We start from the raw sequence: 17,405 nt of genomic DNA on the forward strand, positions 1-17,405 counted from the left end.
GTGGGACAATAATAATAAACGTACTAATAATAAATAATAATAATAATAATATTAATAATAATAAAACCGTCACGGTCAACACCCACACGATCTACAAGTAATTAAAGCGAAAGAACTTTCATAATTTTCCGTTATTAATAACTATAAATGTAATTTATTTCATACAGCTCGTTGTAAAATACAGATGCGGTTAGATCTCTGGTAGCGCAAATGCAAATAAAAGTAAAAATTGTAAGACAACTTACTCTTAATAGAATGGATATGGGCGAGATGCACATTAAATACAAATGATTATAATGGTAAGAAGTCAAGAATAGGTCAAGCTTTGGGTCGCTGTTATGTTACCACAAGAAACACAGGGCAGTATTATAAGAGGTAAAACTCATTCAAGATTATTGAAACGAAGGCTGAATCAAAGCGATCGAAGACATTATATTCTAAAGAAACGGATATGTAACGTCAAAATATATCCGTCCTTTCAAGATACTAATTTCGCTTCATCATATATGACGTACAGGTACAAGAATTGTTTCACATTAATCTCAGATTTACAATAACAATGGGATTCAGAGAGACGTTTATACTTCGACGATCGTGTTGGACCAATTTTAATGTCGAGTTTTTTTTTTCTTAGTACATTACGCGGAAAGATAAAGGCCAATTGTCATTAATAAGTTATTTTTGAAAAACAGCATGCCGCTAATAATAAAATACATACCATGTCACACACACACGCGCACACACACAAACACACACTACACACACACACGTCATGAAACAGGTATTACAGGCTTACTTATTTCACAAATATTTACAGTTATACATACATATGTACCCTATATATATGAAAAACCAAAGATACTAAGAAGAAAGTTCTTCTCTCTTTGGGTGGCGTGCAAGCAATAACAATTGCCGGAGCTCTTATGCTCACTGCCTGTATGTAATTTGTACATGATAACGGCGCGATTGAAAAAATACAGATCTAATGTACAAGTTCCAGAATGAATAACATTGAAGATTATAATATGTATATTACATTTCAGCCAGAACAACAAAAAAAAAAATGTCGAGAGCTCAACTGCCATTTATGGTAAACGCCGATCAATAATTGGTACGCTGCTACAAACTCTAACAATCAAAAAAACTGTGAAGACGTAGAGAATCGGTGAGTATTAAGGAAAAGTGGCAAGTTCGTAGGATCAGAAGGTCAGATAATACAAATACAATCTCTGGAATCAGGCTATTTACTGCCAGAGCCACAAACAAGTAATAAATATGAACAATCACTAACATAACAATTGTGAGATTATGAAACACGGTGACTTTCGGGGAGCTTGCAAAGTGTAATGATAGATGATTAGAAAACAAATATTTTTATTCGCATTTTTATCTCTTTTTTTTTTCTTTTTTTTTTACTAACAACTCATCACCGTCCTAAGAACTTTCCAAACCAGCATCATCAATACGTGAAGGTATTTTGTCGATTTATTAAATTGAATTTATCGCATCGTTGTGATAGGCATATTACTATACATAGTCCGTTCAATAATATTGAATTGAATTCGATAGCATCGACATAATAGGCTTACTTTTATACATAGTCCGTTCAACTCTAACATCAGGAAAAAAGTAAATTATACCAATAGTAAAAATGTATATGAATGACAAAACTTGGATGTTAAACACTTTCAAGTATGAGACAAGTTTTTAAATGGTGATCTATATATATATATATAACAAATGCAAAACACGATCAAACTGCGGAACTGTAGTTCTTGCGACTTTTATTGTACACATAGACCCACAATTTCGTATTAGAAAAATTAATCGTATTATCGAATTTTTCCCTTGATATTAATCAGGTCTCTTAGGTACTGAACGGACTCTTGATATCGTGCTGAAACTGGGCACCAAAAATAAGTAAATCTGTTCAAACACGTTAGTTGAATCCTAGCTTACTGCAGCAGCGTAAAATCAACACCAAATGCAGTTCGGGGATCATTTGGTGTCCAAATATATTTTTAGCGCTCGCTCTCGCCGCGGACTATAACTTGACGTCGATGAGAGTGACGTCAGACGCGAACTCTCTTTGCTTGCGATCTCCTTGAGCTCTTCGGAGCTCAACTGCTTAGGTTCTTCTCTGCTATCCCTGTAAAACATTACCATTTTTAGAATGTCTAAACGTTGATTCGTGTATGTATATACATCATATAAAAGGCTCTTTGTCAATTGGGCCACTTTTTCCAATAGCCAGTTCAATATTTTTTATACCTTTCGATATAAATCAGAACAACTTGAATAACTTGAACAGAAGAAAAATACCGATCCAAAGAGTACGTTTTAAATATTCTTTCTATATTTTATCATCATAAATTACTTAGAAATGAAAAAGTTAACAGATCAATAAAAAAAACTCTTCAAACTTGTTGATATAATTTTGCTGACCGTAATTTTTTTTATGGCACATAACTATGTAAATTTTCATTTCACAGCATAAATACCGGAATATTCCTGGAACTGGAGTATGAAATGGATAAAGTACTTTTTAACTCTTGTTAAAAAATAATCCTTCAGACAAACATTTCAGTATAAAATAATGTTCCAAAATTTTAGATTTTTCTGATATTGTGGATTTTCGAAGTATGTATTTTTAAAACGCTGGAGATATTTGTGATTTTATATCAGTTCCGCACAGCATTTTCAGTGTTCTGTTCATGAAATGTCATTAATTATAAGCGAAGTAAAATTCTACGTTCAGTTAAGTTCTGAAAACTAATTCAGCCCGCAAGAGTCATTTGTAAGTACGTATGTTGATAAATGAAATGAAATGCGGCTTACTTTGTAATTGTATAAAATTCGAAACAGCGAAAAAAAACCATGGGTTACTTGCCGCGGAAAAACTCATGTTGACTTCATAAAGATTTTTCTATTAAAGAAATTCCTAAAATCAACAAACCTAAAGTAGACAACTGAGCCGTCTTCAAGATTAAGTGGTAAGGTATCTATAGTTGTTGCTTGGTGATTCCAGTTTAGTTCACTTTGCACCTGAAGTACAGAGATATCACAGGGAAATGCGTTTCTACCCTTGGCTACCTCTATGTACTGCGCCGGTATATCTGATATCGAGGATAACTAAAACATAGTGGGTAATATATTTCGTTAGGAACCATTGGCATTCGTAACAGAAATGCGAAAATTAATCACCAACTGATAATTTCAATCTTGTCTCACCTTTTCTTTCAGTTCTTCAATGGACTTTCCATTCATCGTGATTTCTTCGAATGGAGTTAGTTGCATTTGGGAAGGTGACCACTTCCTCACAAACAGAACAACCTGGTTGTAATCTTTGACTGTCTCCTTGTCAGGTAGTTCTTGTACGAATAATTCGCATTGTGTATATAAACGTAATACTTCGAACTTTTCTTCGTCTAAACATACTTTTGACGCTGTCTTGTAATTTTTCCTCCTCAAACGACACTTTTCGTACGGTATGTCAATATTATACTTTCTTTTTATTTCGGCTAGAATTTCCTTCTTTGCCTGACCAACTGTCATTTCATTAGATACTATCCAATCGCACAAAAATTTAAATGGCTAAAAAATAAAACAAGCGTTAAACAATGGTTCGACAAGATGCATACTTCTCGTTCTCTTTTCCTCGTTAATGCAAAAAATTAAAACACAAACAAGTCCTATTAAATCATAAAATTACAAAAACAAACCTCAGTGGAATGAATAAGTAGCTGGAACAGCTTGACTTTGAACTCTCCGCTGCGTAAAGCACGTCCTAATTTCACACTGAGTCTCTCGCCGTCTTGATAACAACTTAATTGTTCAGTTAGTCTACTGCACTCTGTTTCCCCGGAGTCCGACGAGTGCCGGAAGACTTTGAAATACTCTACTGGAACACCCACGAGCGGCTCAAGGTCCTTCTTCAGGGTGCTCAACTGCATTCTCTTATCCACCAGTACTTTAAGTACTGTGAGGAAAATGAATGTCAAGCTTATTAAATCAGGTACACGAATAGCCCTATTCATCTTTCGCAATATATAAATGTCACGAGAAATTTCTTTATTCGAACAGTATCGAAGTTAGGCCGTATTTTACTCTAGAAATGTAATACCTACATTTTTGCGAATCTTCTGAGTGAGGAATAGCTTTGAAATAGTAATCAGATTCATCATCGATATCCCAATTTTCCATACGAGTCAATTTGGGTGGGGCGTAATCAAAAACTATTCCAGAATTGGGGAATTGAGGTTCTACGCAATTAGTATAATCGGGAACATCCCCCATTAACGTTCGTTCACTATCACTCAGACTGCTATCCTCGCTGTTGCTCTGCTCAGGTGTATTCCAATCTTCGCCCTCTCCAAGCTGCGCAGATGTATTAGTCTTCGGAGGTGTTTCCTCGATTCCGCAACTGGGTTTGGTTTGTTCGCTGTTCTTTGTCATCATCGTGTTCATCATGTCACCAAGAGATGATTTTATCGGACCATTCGCTATCGATTTTTCTTGCCCCTTGCGTGTCTCCTCGAGGGATGGAATATTCAAATCGTCTAATGTTTCTAAATGAAATATTTATTCACAAAATAATGGCAACTTCATTCTTCCGCAAAAAATTCAATAAAAATGGTTAATCTTAGCTTACCTTTGCTTGTGTCAGGTAACAATACGCGAAGGGAGATGATGTACTCGAAATTTTCAATAATCTTTTGGAGTTTAGATTCGTGGAAAGGTTTCGTTTCGTCTGTGTCCAAAGCTGTGGCAACGAAAATTTTATTCGGACCATAAAATCCCTCAGATTGAAGCATATTGTCATCTTTATCTAGCAACCGGCTGTCTGAAGGATATTTTTGTAGGACCAATTTTATCTGCTTGGCATCCAATTTTAACAGTTTTGACAACTCGAGTTTGTATTCCCTGATGGTCTGAGTTAATAAACCTCGCACACTTATCGGACCGTCAACAACTTCTTCTTTATCAATATCAACAACAAATACTTTCGTTGCAACACCTGGAATAGAATAGAATCTCTTGAAATATTTAGGTTGAAAAAATGTAGTAGAAATAAAAGTCAAATATCTGATACATTGCATCTTCCTTTTATCTATCTTGTCGGAAAAACTCACCTCCTGGCAAATAAGTCTCAAACTGCTCGTCCTTCCGACGTATTTGAAGCAGGAGATCGAATCGGCTGTTATTACGCCAAATGTCACCGATCGGTTCCATCAACTCGGATCCTTCCCAGCTTCGTTCGATCAAATCTTCGTTATGATCGTAACTAACTAATCGACATTGATCTAGCTTTACTATTCCTTCTAAACCAAGCCTTCTGTGAGCCACCTCTGTCGTTTCTTGTAACGTTTCATCTTGCAATACGTAAAGTTTTGCATCTGTGAGCCTGCCCTCTTCCGGGTGATGACAATACACTTTAAGCTTGCACATAGACATCTGTTTTTCTCTGTTCTTTCGGTCGTTTTCTTCACTTTCTTTCATTTTCTTCAAAAGATCCTGATTGAGATTTTGTAAATAAAAAGATTTCAACAACGTGATAATATTCTGCCAGTAGCTAAAAATCTATTAGATTCACAATGTACCTGTATGTGTTTGGGAAAGTTTACTGCTTGCATCGGCAGCTTGTTACGATGTGGATCTATTTGTCTATACATAAGCATATAAGCATTTGTACTGCTGCTGTATGCTCCACTATAGTAAGCTCGAGTAGGTCCACCACCATATGTCTTTTGAATATCGTCATAAGTTATCTGCAAATAAATTAATCCGTGTATGTTATTAAGGAGGTATGTACGAGTAGACAGCTCAAAATCTTGGTAGATTCTTGGACTTTATACCTCGACAACTAATTATTTGATTTGATTTGGGTCTGTTTTTTTCAAAACTATTTAGATCAAGCTTCAATTCCATATTTTCTTTATTAGTATCAATTAACAGGTAGCATTGTTCTTGAGAATAATGTCAACCAGTTTGTTTGGTGACCACAGTACTTCCAAAACAGCTCAACTGATTCACTTTAAATTTGAAGATGAGTCGAATGATTGATTTAAAATTCGGAGACACTATTCTTGAATTGTTCATTTTCTTTGCCGCGTTCTAAGTTTTCTTATCATATCCTTAGTTACTTAAACAAAAAATTCGTAAATTTTGTACGACAAATATAACTTTTGTTAGAGAAAAAAAAAAAATCGGATCGTAACAGAGAGGATAAATTATCTAATAATACTGTCTCCAAATTTTAAATCAATCATTCAAGCCGTTTTCGAGATATTGTGAGCATCTCAAAAAATGTCACGGAGCGAACTGGTTGGCGTTATTATCAATAACAATGATTCCTATTAATTGAGTCTAGTAAAGAAAATATGTAAATGAAGTTTGATCTACGCACTTTTGAAGAAAACAAATCCATATCGAATTGAATATTTGGTTGTCAGAGATACGAGATTGAAAAATTCACCCACTTTTTCAGCCGTCTACTCATATGTACCGTTTCAAACCAATCAAACGACACTACATAAAAATTAATGAGATTGGCAAAAATATTTGATAAAACGAATAAGACCTGCTAACATACATCAATTGTTAACATTTTTATTTTGCCGTTTTGCTAGTCAAGATAGTTTTCGTAATAAAATAAAGCTCTTACCCTCGTGACACTCTGATCATTAAAGCAAAACCATTCTTGAGTCATGAGATCTTTGATATACGCGTAGTAATGACCCCCGCTTGCACTCCCACTGTGAATCATGATGGAGAAGAGTTCGTACTGATATGGACCTTTATCAATTGCACGATTTCCAGAATTCTTTTCATTTTCATGATTGTGATTGCTGCAACTTGAGGTTGAGGGTCCATTGCTTACATCTATACCTGTCAACGTAAGAAGGTGAATATTATTTATCAAATTGAATGAATTGACATTTCGAAAAACAATTTAGGCAAAAATAGTTTACTTTTCGCAAGAATGGAAAGAAAAAATGTATGATTTCATTTGTACCTTCATCATCATCTTGATCGTGATTTGTAGATTGATTAGTACTTGCACTGCTGTTATCACACGGGGGACATTCGTCGTCTAATGTTCCACTGTCTGTCGTTGAACTATCATCACACTTTACTCCAACGCCAGTGTCCTCCTCTCTACCTGGAGACTCGTGAGCAGATGTTGATGCGACAAAGGAATTGAGATTTAAAACATCGGGAAACGTTACCCTGTTACATAAGTATATAAGCATTACATATTGTAGCAATATGTGACGATCGGTATAGCAGAGAACTGAAGACAAACAAAAAAAGAGTTAAAGAAATCCAAATCTTAAGAAATTCAATTCAAGACGAGACTTACTTATCATTCAGCTTGATTCTGTGGAGAGTATTGTAGTCAAAGTCAAATCGCTTCAAATGTAATGTAAGAAGGTACGGAAATTTTGAAAATTTCAACCCCTTATGTGCGTTACATTTTTTGTTACACTTTTCACAATGATACTGATTTGTCCCGTCCAGTGTTTCAGGTTGCACAAACGCTCGCAAGGCTTCCTCCTGTAGAAGAATCACAAATATTTTAATATAATGTGAATTGCCGTCCAAAACAGTGATAGTACACTAAAAAATCTCCAGTATCGTGATTTTGTGACCTGAAATTGAAGCATGCTCACCACGCTATTGTACGCGACATTGCTGCCGAATGGCCGAACAGGTAAAGGAATGTCCAGAAAAGTATCCTCTCTAGACTTTTCAGTACTACATTCTAGGCACTTTACATAGTCGATCATCTTTCCTGTTGAATAATGATCAGCGTGTCAGTGGTAAATATCATGTATAATTTTATTACAAAGGTATTCGTTGACTAAAAAGTATACCTTCGTAAAGCCTATTGATCAGGTCAGCCTGCTGTGTGTTTTTAAACTTCTGTTCCAGGGCATCAAACATCACTCGGCACAGCTCTTGTATATCGTGCTGTTGCCATGCTTCCGTTGAGTCCCAACCAAAGCTTTTCGTTAAAGAAGTAGTCTCCACTGCAGGCTTTGTTGACGTCTACTCGGCAGATGTAAATCATAGCATTAATGAAATTTGAAATACATGATTTTCTTTCGAACTATACAGAATATTCTAGAATATCTATTTGCATCCCTAATTTATAATCTGATTTATGAAAACTGACCTGCAAATTTAGAAATAATTTCTGCAGTTGATATGGAATACTTTTGGCCTCATCTTTCTCTGAACCATCGACGTATTCCCAGTTGTACAAAGCATTCCTAAACTCTGGGGTCATGTAGAGGGCTTGCAAAAGGCTGTTTAGGTAACACGTCATTGCCTGATTCACCAGACCGACGTAACCTAGAAGATTACAGCTGTTTGGTCAAGTGAATTATTACAGAGGAGTCGTTTAATCAGTGTCTAATCATTTCGATATACAAAAGCAACTGGTAAAGTAAAGTTTGAACCAGTTTTTTAGAAAGCAAAGTTGATCAATGCTAACATTGAATAGTTTGCATAACGGAAAAGAGTTGTATGTAGTATATTATACTAGATATAAAGGGTTGTGAGCATTGAAGAACAAAATTTGAGAAAAACGTTACGGTCCAAGATAATTTTTCCAATCATATCATGTTGAATTTTTTACATGTAAATGAATAACTCATTGAAATGTTAGCATCATGCTGCACAATTGGCTTCATATATCTAAATTTGAGTAATTGTGTCTCCTATAACCGGATTACAAAATATATGCTGTCAAATGGCGGAACAGGCAGGTTCAAAGTGTCATCCAAGTAAATGTACAGTCGAAATTATCATAGTAATACCTTGACTATTAACTTTCCCCCTTCTACGTCCTAGAAGAATGATCAAAATTCAAAATTACTAGATGAAAAATAAATTACAATGTAATTGATGATGATATTTGTAGTCTCTCTATCGAGCTCAAAGTCAACCACTTTCTCTGTATTGAAGCAGCAAAAACTGAAACGTCCGCTCTGTTTATCAATAAAATTTAATCAGAATAATGATAATCAGCCATATTTCGTGATAGAATAAAATGAGTTGAACGTGAAAAAAGCTTCCTTTCATTGCCTCGTTGCGACGAAATTTACTTTGAAGTATCGCGAGGTGCATCAAACTTACTAGTCTCAGACTTGATGACACTTTTATGATTAAAAGTGAACTCCTGGATTTGTGACTGGAATGCTGGAGCTGGTCGGTTGTAATCTCCAGAGGATGGACTAAACAATGGAGTCTTGATGGATGAAATAGTTCTGTTGGCCGCTGCATCCTTTGAAGTATGGCGAGAAACGTCACTCACGACCAGTGTGTACTTTGTCTCGTTACTAAAATTCAATCCAATTTCCATCAGGTTTTTTTCCTTTACTTCGTTTAGCTCGACCTGTAGGTATAAAAAAAGAACATACATTTACATATATTGGAGAGAAGTGAATTCACAGTATTCAAAGTTTTTGGTTCAAAGCGAAAAGAACACGGGTGAAAATAAACCGACTGACCACTTCACCACGTGCACTTTGTAGCACCAGCTCAAAGCTGTCCACATCGTAGGAATAATGTTGAGCTACATAGTTGAAGATATCAATAACTGTCGTCGATGGGTGAAGAGAAAGCTTAAACTTTGGCTGGGCATCTCGTGAAGTGCAATCACGAACTACGCACTCCACACCACAGTCTTCGACGGCACACACCATAGCCTGTGAATGTATAATATAGGTTTAGTCGCAGGCACATTTCGTGCGTTTATTCTTAGTTTCAATTTTACTCAACTTATGATATTACCGCAATGCTAGTCAGTGCGAAGTGAATTTGAAATCTACCACAAGCATTCGGCGGCACCTTGACTATTTCGTTATATTAAGTTACACGATAAAATGTATTTTTGTATGAAAATAAAAATAGATCTTTCTCGTATGCGAGGAATGAACACTTTCCAGTCTTTCTAAAGATTTTGAAACACGACTGGGTGGCAATTGATATACATAATTCAATATCACATTTTAACCAATAACCATTTCACTTAATTTAGGGTTAATCAAAGCAATACGTGTACCAGACAGAATAACTATTTGTTAAAACTGCAAACAAATTAGAACATAATTTTATCATCCAAGCAACATAATCGAAGTATTTCGTGAAAAAAAAAGATGATGAAGTAATTCTAATTAAACTGCGGACGTAAAATAACTATTTGCAGGAACAATGTGAAGTTATAAATTCCGGTTTAAATATAGAACTACTTCCCAAGACAACAAGTCGCAAGGATCACAATGCGGATGGGAACTTTCAAGTTTCTAAGAAAAGCACCGAAAGCACACAGTCGCATGTTTAACTGGCACAAACGAATACATAGTTCACAATGATATTTACTGATTCTAAGATTAATTGGAAGAACTTATTAACAGATTTCAGGCAGACAAAATTTGGCAGCTCGCCATGGTGAAGGTAGAAAATCAGCGAGATCTGTGTGATGGAGTGGGATATCGCTGCTCTGCAGAGCAAGGTAGACTACAGGAGCCTATACACCCTGCAGCTATATTTAGCCGATCTAAACCAAGAGTTTGAAAATGGCTCTCTTCTCTGAGATCACTACCACCTCCCCTTCACATATTTACACTGCGCATTGCTTTTACTCGCCTTCACAAGCACACTAATACCTAAGCCTCTCTTACACTGTTGTTGGATAGTTGTTTTTCGAGTTGTGTAATCGTCCTCATCGTCACCCCAAACTTTCCGCACTATGTATATTTATCTCGGCTAATATATATATTTCTGTACATACATATTGACGAGATAATTATCTGGGAATATGAGGGCAAACTGATTCGCAATGCCTGTGACGAGTCTTTGTTCATTTTGCATCAAATTTTTTCATTAAAATCAATAAATCGGATGGAAAAGGAATATTATCGGTGGAAATGGAGAAGAATAAAACCTTTGCATGCATGTCAGTACCTGATATTTGCAATTTTCTTAAAGACAACAGGATGGTGCGAAATTCTGTTACAGAAGTTATCAGCCCTGGATACAGTGAAATCTGTTTTTTTTTCTTCATATGCTATAGGTTCAAAATCACAACCGATGAACACAGACACATTACTGATTAGTTACAAGGATGGTAAAATTATGAAAAATACTACAGTGAAAATCAATTTAATAAACTATGTCTGCTACTAGTGGAGTCGGATCTGCATTTCCGAACTCGGAATTCGATATCTTGAAAATCATTGAGCCGGTTGGGCTCAAATTCACGGATTAACTGATTATCGGCATTATCTGAATACACTTACTGTAAACATGAGAATCTGATAATGTACGTCGGTTACTGATAGATAAAATACCGAAGAGTTTTGATAAGATCGAATTTCAATATTTTGAAAATTCATATCTTACATATCTGTATTGATTCATTGGAATTATCTCATTCCTTTGCAAATTCAAACTTCTGATGGAAGTCTTTTATAAACAAGCAACTTTTCTAAGCTGTTAACTTTTCTTTCTAGTAAAGTACTCTGAATAAGAGACCCGTACTATAATTTGCTGAAGGGAGATTAGTTCATTTCGCCGTAAGTTTTCCTAACAACAACTGATGACATAGAAACTGAAAAATCAAGTACTAGCATTTTAGAATAGTTAAATTGCTACATTGTCGTCGAAAAAGTGTAACAGAGGCATGAGCATATAACTATTTTCATGCAGATACGCTACAAGGATGGCCACAAAACTCAAGGCACCGATTTCCAGACTTTGCCAACACTCCGTCACAAAAATTAAATCCTCCTGTTACATAAAAAAATTTTGCACAAATTGTAAAATTACTTGATAAATTTCTGTTTTCAAGGTTTTCAAACCCTCTAAATAACGTTTTCTTGACTCTTTTCTCGGTATAAAAACAGGAAATAATATCTGCTTTCTCAATTTTGTAATGCGAAATCATCTTTAGAAGCTTGTTGAAATCTAAATTTATGTAAATAATGTTTGAAAAACAGTATCAAGTGGTTATATTTTCTCTTAAACTGAATTTCAGTAGATTTAGTGGAAGTCTTGAGCGACTGGTCAATAGCGTAAATGAAATTTTCATTTCTTTTTCTTTTACGACATGTAAATAAGAATGGAAGATGTGACAAGATTTTCAAATATCCCGTAGTTAATTACTACTTACATCAAAATCCACGGTCATCCTTGTGATGTAATAAATACGTCATATAGGTATCTACAATAAATTCGTACTATTGAATCATTAGGTACACAAAAATAGGTGATAACAAGCAAACAAAATACAGAAAACAAGTACAAAAATACACACTTCAATGTTTAATCGCTCAAAAATCTAATCTCGAATTACATACCACCAAATAAATAGCCAGATAGTAACCATCAAATAAATGCACAGGACATTAAATGATTATGAAAAAGCAAAATTTCTAGGTCTCTTACTTCCAACACTCAACTCTGAAATCTAGGGACAATCATCGCAATTGGATACCTTTCGATGGCTATTCGAATCTCCTGTCTCGATCGACGGCAACAAAAGAATCTCGTCACATTGCTAACAGGTTATGGAGGAGAGTGAACATGCTTTACAGTGCTTAGTTTTACTGAAAACGTTTCAAAGAAGGCAAATCTCACCTAGTCTTTCCTTTCTCTCTTGGTGATAGTGAAAATATTTGAATCGATTTCAACCTTTGGTAATGCGCTGAAGCTGCTTGAGATCTGTAGGAAGAGAAAAAGGAAAAAACCAACAAGGTTACGTCGAATGTATGTAGTTATATACGTCATGGTAGTTGGCAAGTAGGGGCTGCTAATTTATTTTTACGTTAAGTGAATAAATAAATATTAAAAATAATGAAGGAAATCTGAAGGCGTAAGATCGGGGAGATTGCGTGCCAGTAGAACAAGTGAGCAAAAGTAGATTCGACGTTGTGAAGACGCCGGTATTTATATTCCTTCAAATCAAATTCCGTATAACTAGTCTTACGTAATTAGGCAGATGTTGTGAAAAAAAAATTACGTATTCGTACAGCAAGGTGAGTTTGAAAATGAAATGAAAAGAATTTGAGAAAAAAGAAAAGGAGATAATAGAGTAACGAGAAAATGTTTATTACAAAGTTTCTCTCAAATGGCTGAACAACCGACGTCAGAAATATGCGTCCTGAACATAATTTTACCGTGAAGTTATATAACTATTTAAAATGAGAAAATCTTTATACTCGGTAAAAATAATTGCGCAGTGAGTCCTATTGCGAGGAATACGTTTTTACGCTTGCACCGAGTATAAACTATCGTCAAAAAATCACTTACCGAATTCACTGACACATGTGTAGCAATCACGTTACGCCATATTTCTTTTTTTTTAATTTAGTTTTTTCTTTTCATGGCCTAGCAAGTCCGTGGACCTAGCTTGGATCAAGCTACCACGGAACAAGCATTGACTACAAATTGTTGAGATAACCGCTTCGAGTCACGCTTTTTGAAGTTCGGTAAGATACTATATGAAGTTAGCCGGCGATCTTTGAATTTGTTAAAAATGCATTCCGGGAACCTCTTAAATGATTCGCAGATATTGCAAAATCGCAGAATTTCCAAAGAATCCATGTGACAAATAACTTTGCGTAACCAGTCCGCGGGTAAGTGGGTCTCAGTGGGCCCTGGGTAGGCCCGGGGCCATAAGAAACCGTGTTGGTGATACGGTAGCTTTTTCATCGGCGAGAGCCATTTAGCACGCAATCCCAAAAGACACAAAACCCAGTTTTCAGTAATCGTCTAAGCACAAATGAGCCAGCCTTGGGTAATTCAAAAGTTCGTTCTGTTCACAAATAATTTACCAACTATATTTTATTACAATCAATTGTGGCTTATTATGACTTCGCAAAACATACGATTCCCAGAGAGCTCGATAGAAAAAAGTCGAAAGCCATGCAAAGCGTACATTTACAGAAGGAAATTAAAAATAGCAAGGATCATGGTGTTGACTGAAGAATATATTTGCAAGCGATGCAAAGTTTATGTAAAAACACTTCTTTGCAGCATAGTTGCGAGCGTACAACTCAATAAAAAGGGAAAGAACCCTGCATTCTGGTGTTGTAACATTCTAACGAGACGCTCTTCTAACGATTATTCATATCCCGCAAGTTTTCTCTTACAACGTTCGAACAAAGTGTAAAGTTGTGAAAAAGAATATTATTGTTAAAAGTTGCAAGATGCAAACTGTAAAATTCTGAAAGTCCTAAAATTTAAGGTTGTCAAAAATTAGCGCCAATATTCGAAGTAGATTCAATGAGTGGCCAATCAACGTGGATCATCGCGATACTCTACCTACATTTATTGGAGGCAGATTCGACCGCCATTAACCGCCATCGGTTGCTGACACTCAAGGATATTTAATTAACACAGGCTGTTAGCCAAATACCGATTGATGTTGAAAGACGCGTTGACTGTTTACCGATGAGATTAAGCAGATTGAGAAGATTTCCGATTTCCCGTTTGTTCTCACTAGGACACCGACCCTAACAGAACGGAGCGTAAATAAGTGAGCACTCCAAAGGAGTGAAACCAAGTCATAAGTCCTTTGGCAACATCGATGGTTCGGTAAAAAAGTATAAACGTGATATTTTTCCAATTACCTACTATGATCACCGCTTTTTTGTTGTTAATTTCAAGTTTCAACCATTGCTAATCCCGCATTGCACCCTCATCTCTTCTTCTAAATGTATAACCTGTCCGACTTCGTTAAAAATGGAAAACAGTGAGTTGATTTTTATCTTTCTCTTTCCGTTTCCAAGGAATAAGCCCTTTAAATTTACCGTTAACCGTTTACCCCACATCTGATACTGTTTTCTGCCTCATTTATATGCTTTAATTTGTTTCACCCTGTCTTGTCAGCAAACGATTAACCATCGATTAAATTACTATTCACAGACACAGTTGATCAAAAAATGGCAAAGATTTTGAGGAAACACTTGCACGCAGCTATCATTCAACATCGAGCTTGATGTACACTTATAATCCAATTCTTATTATTAATTGAATATTGATTATGTTAGATGAAGAAGAGATGGAGGTTCAAGAAGCAGATGAGCCAGTAATCCTGGCTCCTGATAATCGTGTCAACACTCCTATACGGGAAGTGGTACACATATCAGAACCAGAGACAGACCAAGAAGCTCAGGTTATTGAGCATAGTGAACCAGTAATCTTTCGATCTGTACAAGGGGAAGAGAATGTACCAATTTTCCAAAAACCACAAGCAAACAACAATAACGAAGAGCTTCTCGAAATTGGTGAGTTATTTAGTAATATTCAAAGGTGCAGTAAGCACTTACATATTGTTTCATCATAGTATCAAGTCATGTTTCCTTTGACATCTCAAAGTCATATGAAATATTTGACATTGATTCAAGGTCCAGATAATTATAGCCCCTATTTGATGTTTCGGATCTCTTTGGGACCGTAATTGCTTCTTGCAAAACAAACTAGTATTAACAGTTACCGTTGATCTACCTAAGATAATTCAAATATATCTCGATGGACAAAACTCATTTTATAGGAAACAAAAGAAAAGACCCAGGCTCGGATGAGGAGGCAGACCTAGATTCGGGTCAATCATGTCCGATTTGCATGGATCTGTGGAACAACTCTGGAGAACATCGTCTCTGTTCTTTACGCTGCGGACATCTGTTTGGATATAGTTGTATTCAGCGTTGGTTACAAACTGGATGTAACGCAGGAGCGCGTCGATGTCCTCAGTGCAATCACAAGGCTTCGGCTAAGGATATACGCGTATTGTATGTCAAAAAGTTATCAGCAGTTGATACTAGTGAAGCGGACAAACTGAAAGTAGAATTAAGCAAAGTTACAGCAGAGAAAAGTCGGCTGCAGATGGAACTGGAAAGGTACATAATACGGCAGAAATTATTCGACCAACAGCTGGCTGGTATGAAGCAGCGAATATTAGAACTTGAAAGTCAGCAACTGCAAATGGGAAAGGAATATCAATCGAGCCTACAGCACTCAAATTCGCAACCAATGTTAAAGAAATTTCATCTTGAACGATCGATTGACATTTGTAAAGATGGCGGGTGCAGAGTTCTTGCCTATAATGCGTGGTACCAGACCTTAGTCATATCACAAAAATCCACAAATGCCTTATTTTCTGGGTATGGAATAAAAAAAATTGATTCCAGAGAATTTCGATCTCGACAATTCGTCTTCCTGCATTCTCAGGCCATCAGAGACGTGTCGTTCAATCCTTACATAAACGAAATACTCCTTAGTGTTGGATTCGACAAGTGTGCAAAGTTGATGGACATCCACAATAATACAGTGGTTCACAATTATCAGACGGATTCGCAGCTATGGAGCTGTTGTTGGGCCGGTAATAATCACAATGTCTTTTTGGCCGGTGCCCAAGACGGTTCTGTCAGACAATTCGATATTAGACAAACGGCTGGCCCAATCAGCAAAATAGACGGACCAGGAGACAGATCACCGGTCGTCGCTTTAGCAAAGGTTGCACCAGCTTACGACAGTGGAATACCGGCTGGAGGGTTCATAGCTTGTCGCCTGAATAGTTGTTTCGCATACGAAAGCAAAGATGCGGAGTTTACAGGCAAGCAAATGTTTCTTGAAGGGCCGTTTGTGTCAGTTTGCTACGATTCCGAAAGCAAACATGTCGTGGTTTCGTCTCGCCCAAACCCCAGGCAACCGCAGGCAAGGCATACTGTTTGTACAATTGAAAAAGGTACCGAGGATATAATCGTTTGCAATATCGTTCACACTTTCCAAGGTGGAAATTCACAGAAATTACTTTCTAGACCGTGTCAGATAAAGACTGAAAATGACACGCTTCTAGCCGCTCATCAAGAAGCTACCAGCTCTATACCAATTTGGAGCATATCAACTGGTAAACAGATCTATAATCTTCCTGTTTCTGATCCTGTGATAGACTTCTGCGCCTTTAATACTAAAAACAATGACCTCTTTCTAGCAACGCTCTCTCAAAAGAAACTAAGGGCATATAAATATGGTAATTGATTATTTGTAAGATAAATGCATACAGACGTTGACGTCAAGTGTTATTAAGGAATAGCATGATGTAAAATCATAATCGAATGTGTTTTATTTACTAGTGAAATAGAAAGTGAAAAAAACTTGTTTAAACTATACAATATGTCATATACGTGTGTGTAATTAAATTTATGTGATACCGATTATTGTAGCGTAAGTATTTTGTATCGAATAAAAAAATTTTCTTTATAGATTAGGCACATTTTTTAAGAGTGCTATAAGCCCTGTTTTTAAATATTGACCGAATAATTTTTTTACTTCCAGTAATTCAAAACTGTATACTATTTATATTTTTCCACAATCAAATCAAGGTGGATCAA

General features: G+C 36.1%; 2 protein-coding genes across 9 annotated transcripts; one reads left to right on the plus strand and one right to left on the minus strand.

Annotated features, from left to right (window-relative positions):
- Window positions 1–546: 546 nt before the first annotated feature.
- Window positions 547–13,434, minus strand: LOC124297928 (ubiquitin carboxyl-terminal hydrolase 47). 6 transcript variants are annotated; one of them, XM_046749362.1, is made up of 19 exons: window positions 13,321–13,434; window positions 12,649–12,732; window positions 12,182–12,232; window positions 9,519–9,716; window positions 9,145–9,403; window positions 8,180–8,358; window positions 7,878–8,052; window positions 7,674–7,795; window positions 7,364–7,557; window positions 7,016–7,230; window positions 6,665–6,888; window positions 5,601–5,768; window positions 5,133–5,514; window positions 4,652–5,017; window positions 4,128–4,568; window positions 3,723–3,979; window positions 3,232–3,594; window positions 2,957–3,132; window positions 547–2,149 (listed from the first exon to the last, which is right to left on the minus strand). In XM_046749362.1, the coding sequence occupies exons 3-19, from the start codon at window positions 12,197–12,199 to the stop codon at window positions 1,999–2,001; spliced, it is 3,888 nt and encodes a 1,295-aa protein (XP_046605318.1). In that variant the 5' UTR covers window positions 12,200–12,232; window positions 12,649–12,732; window positions 13,321–13,434; the 3' UTR covers window positions 547–1,998. The 6 variants fall into 6 exon arrangements, with proteins under 6 accessions (XP_046605318.1, XP_046605319.1, XP_046605321.1 ...); XM_046749363.1 differs by lacking the exon at window positions 13,321–13,434 and adding an exon at window positions 13,125–13,142; XM_046749365.1 differs by lacking the exon at window positions 12,182–12,232.
- Window positions 13,435–13,515: 81 nt separating this feature from the next.
- LOC124297929 (E3 ubiquitin-protein ligase RFWD3-like) lies at window positions 13,516–17,375 on the plus strand. Of its 3 annotated transcripts, none has more exons than XM_046749369.1 (3): window positions 13,516–14,764; window positions 15,063–15,299; window positions 15,566–17,375. In XM_046749369.1, the coding sequence occupies exons 1-3, from the start codon at window positions 14,755–14,757 to the stop codon at window positions 17,050–17,052; spliced, it is 1,734 nt and encodes a 577-aa protein (XP_046605325.1). In that variant the 5' UTR covers window positions 13,516–14,754; the 3' UTR covers window positions 17,053–17,375. The 3 variants fall into 3 exon arrangements, with proteins under 3 accessions (XP_046605325.1, XP_046605327.1, XP_046605326.1); XM_046749371.1 differs by having other exon boundaries at window positions 13,522–14,607; XM_046749370.1 differs by having other exon boundaries at window positions 13,523–14,615.
- The last annotated feature ends 30 nt before the right edge of the window (window positions 17,376–17,405 follow it).

This window comes from Neodiprion virginianus, chromosome 2 (genome assembly GCF_021901495.1).
Source record: "Neodiprion virginianus isolate iyNeoVirg1 chromosome 2, iyNeoVirg1.1, whole genome shotgun sequence".
In the NCBI taxonomy this organism is placed as follows: Eukaryota; Metazoa; Arthropoda; class Insecta; order Hymenoptera; family Diprionidae; genus Neodiprion; species Neodiprion virginianus.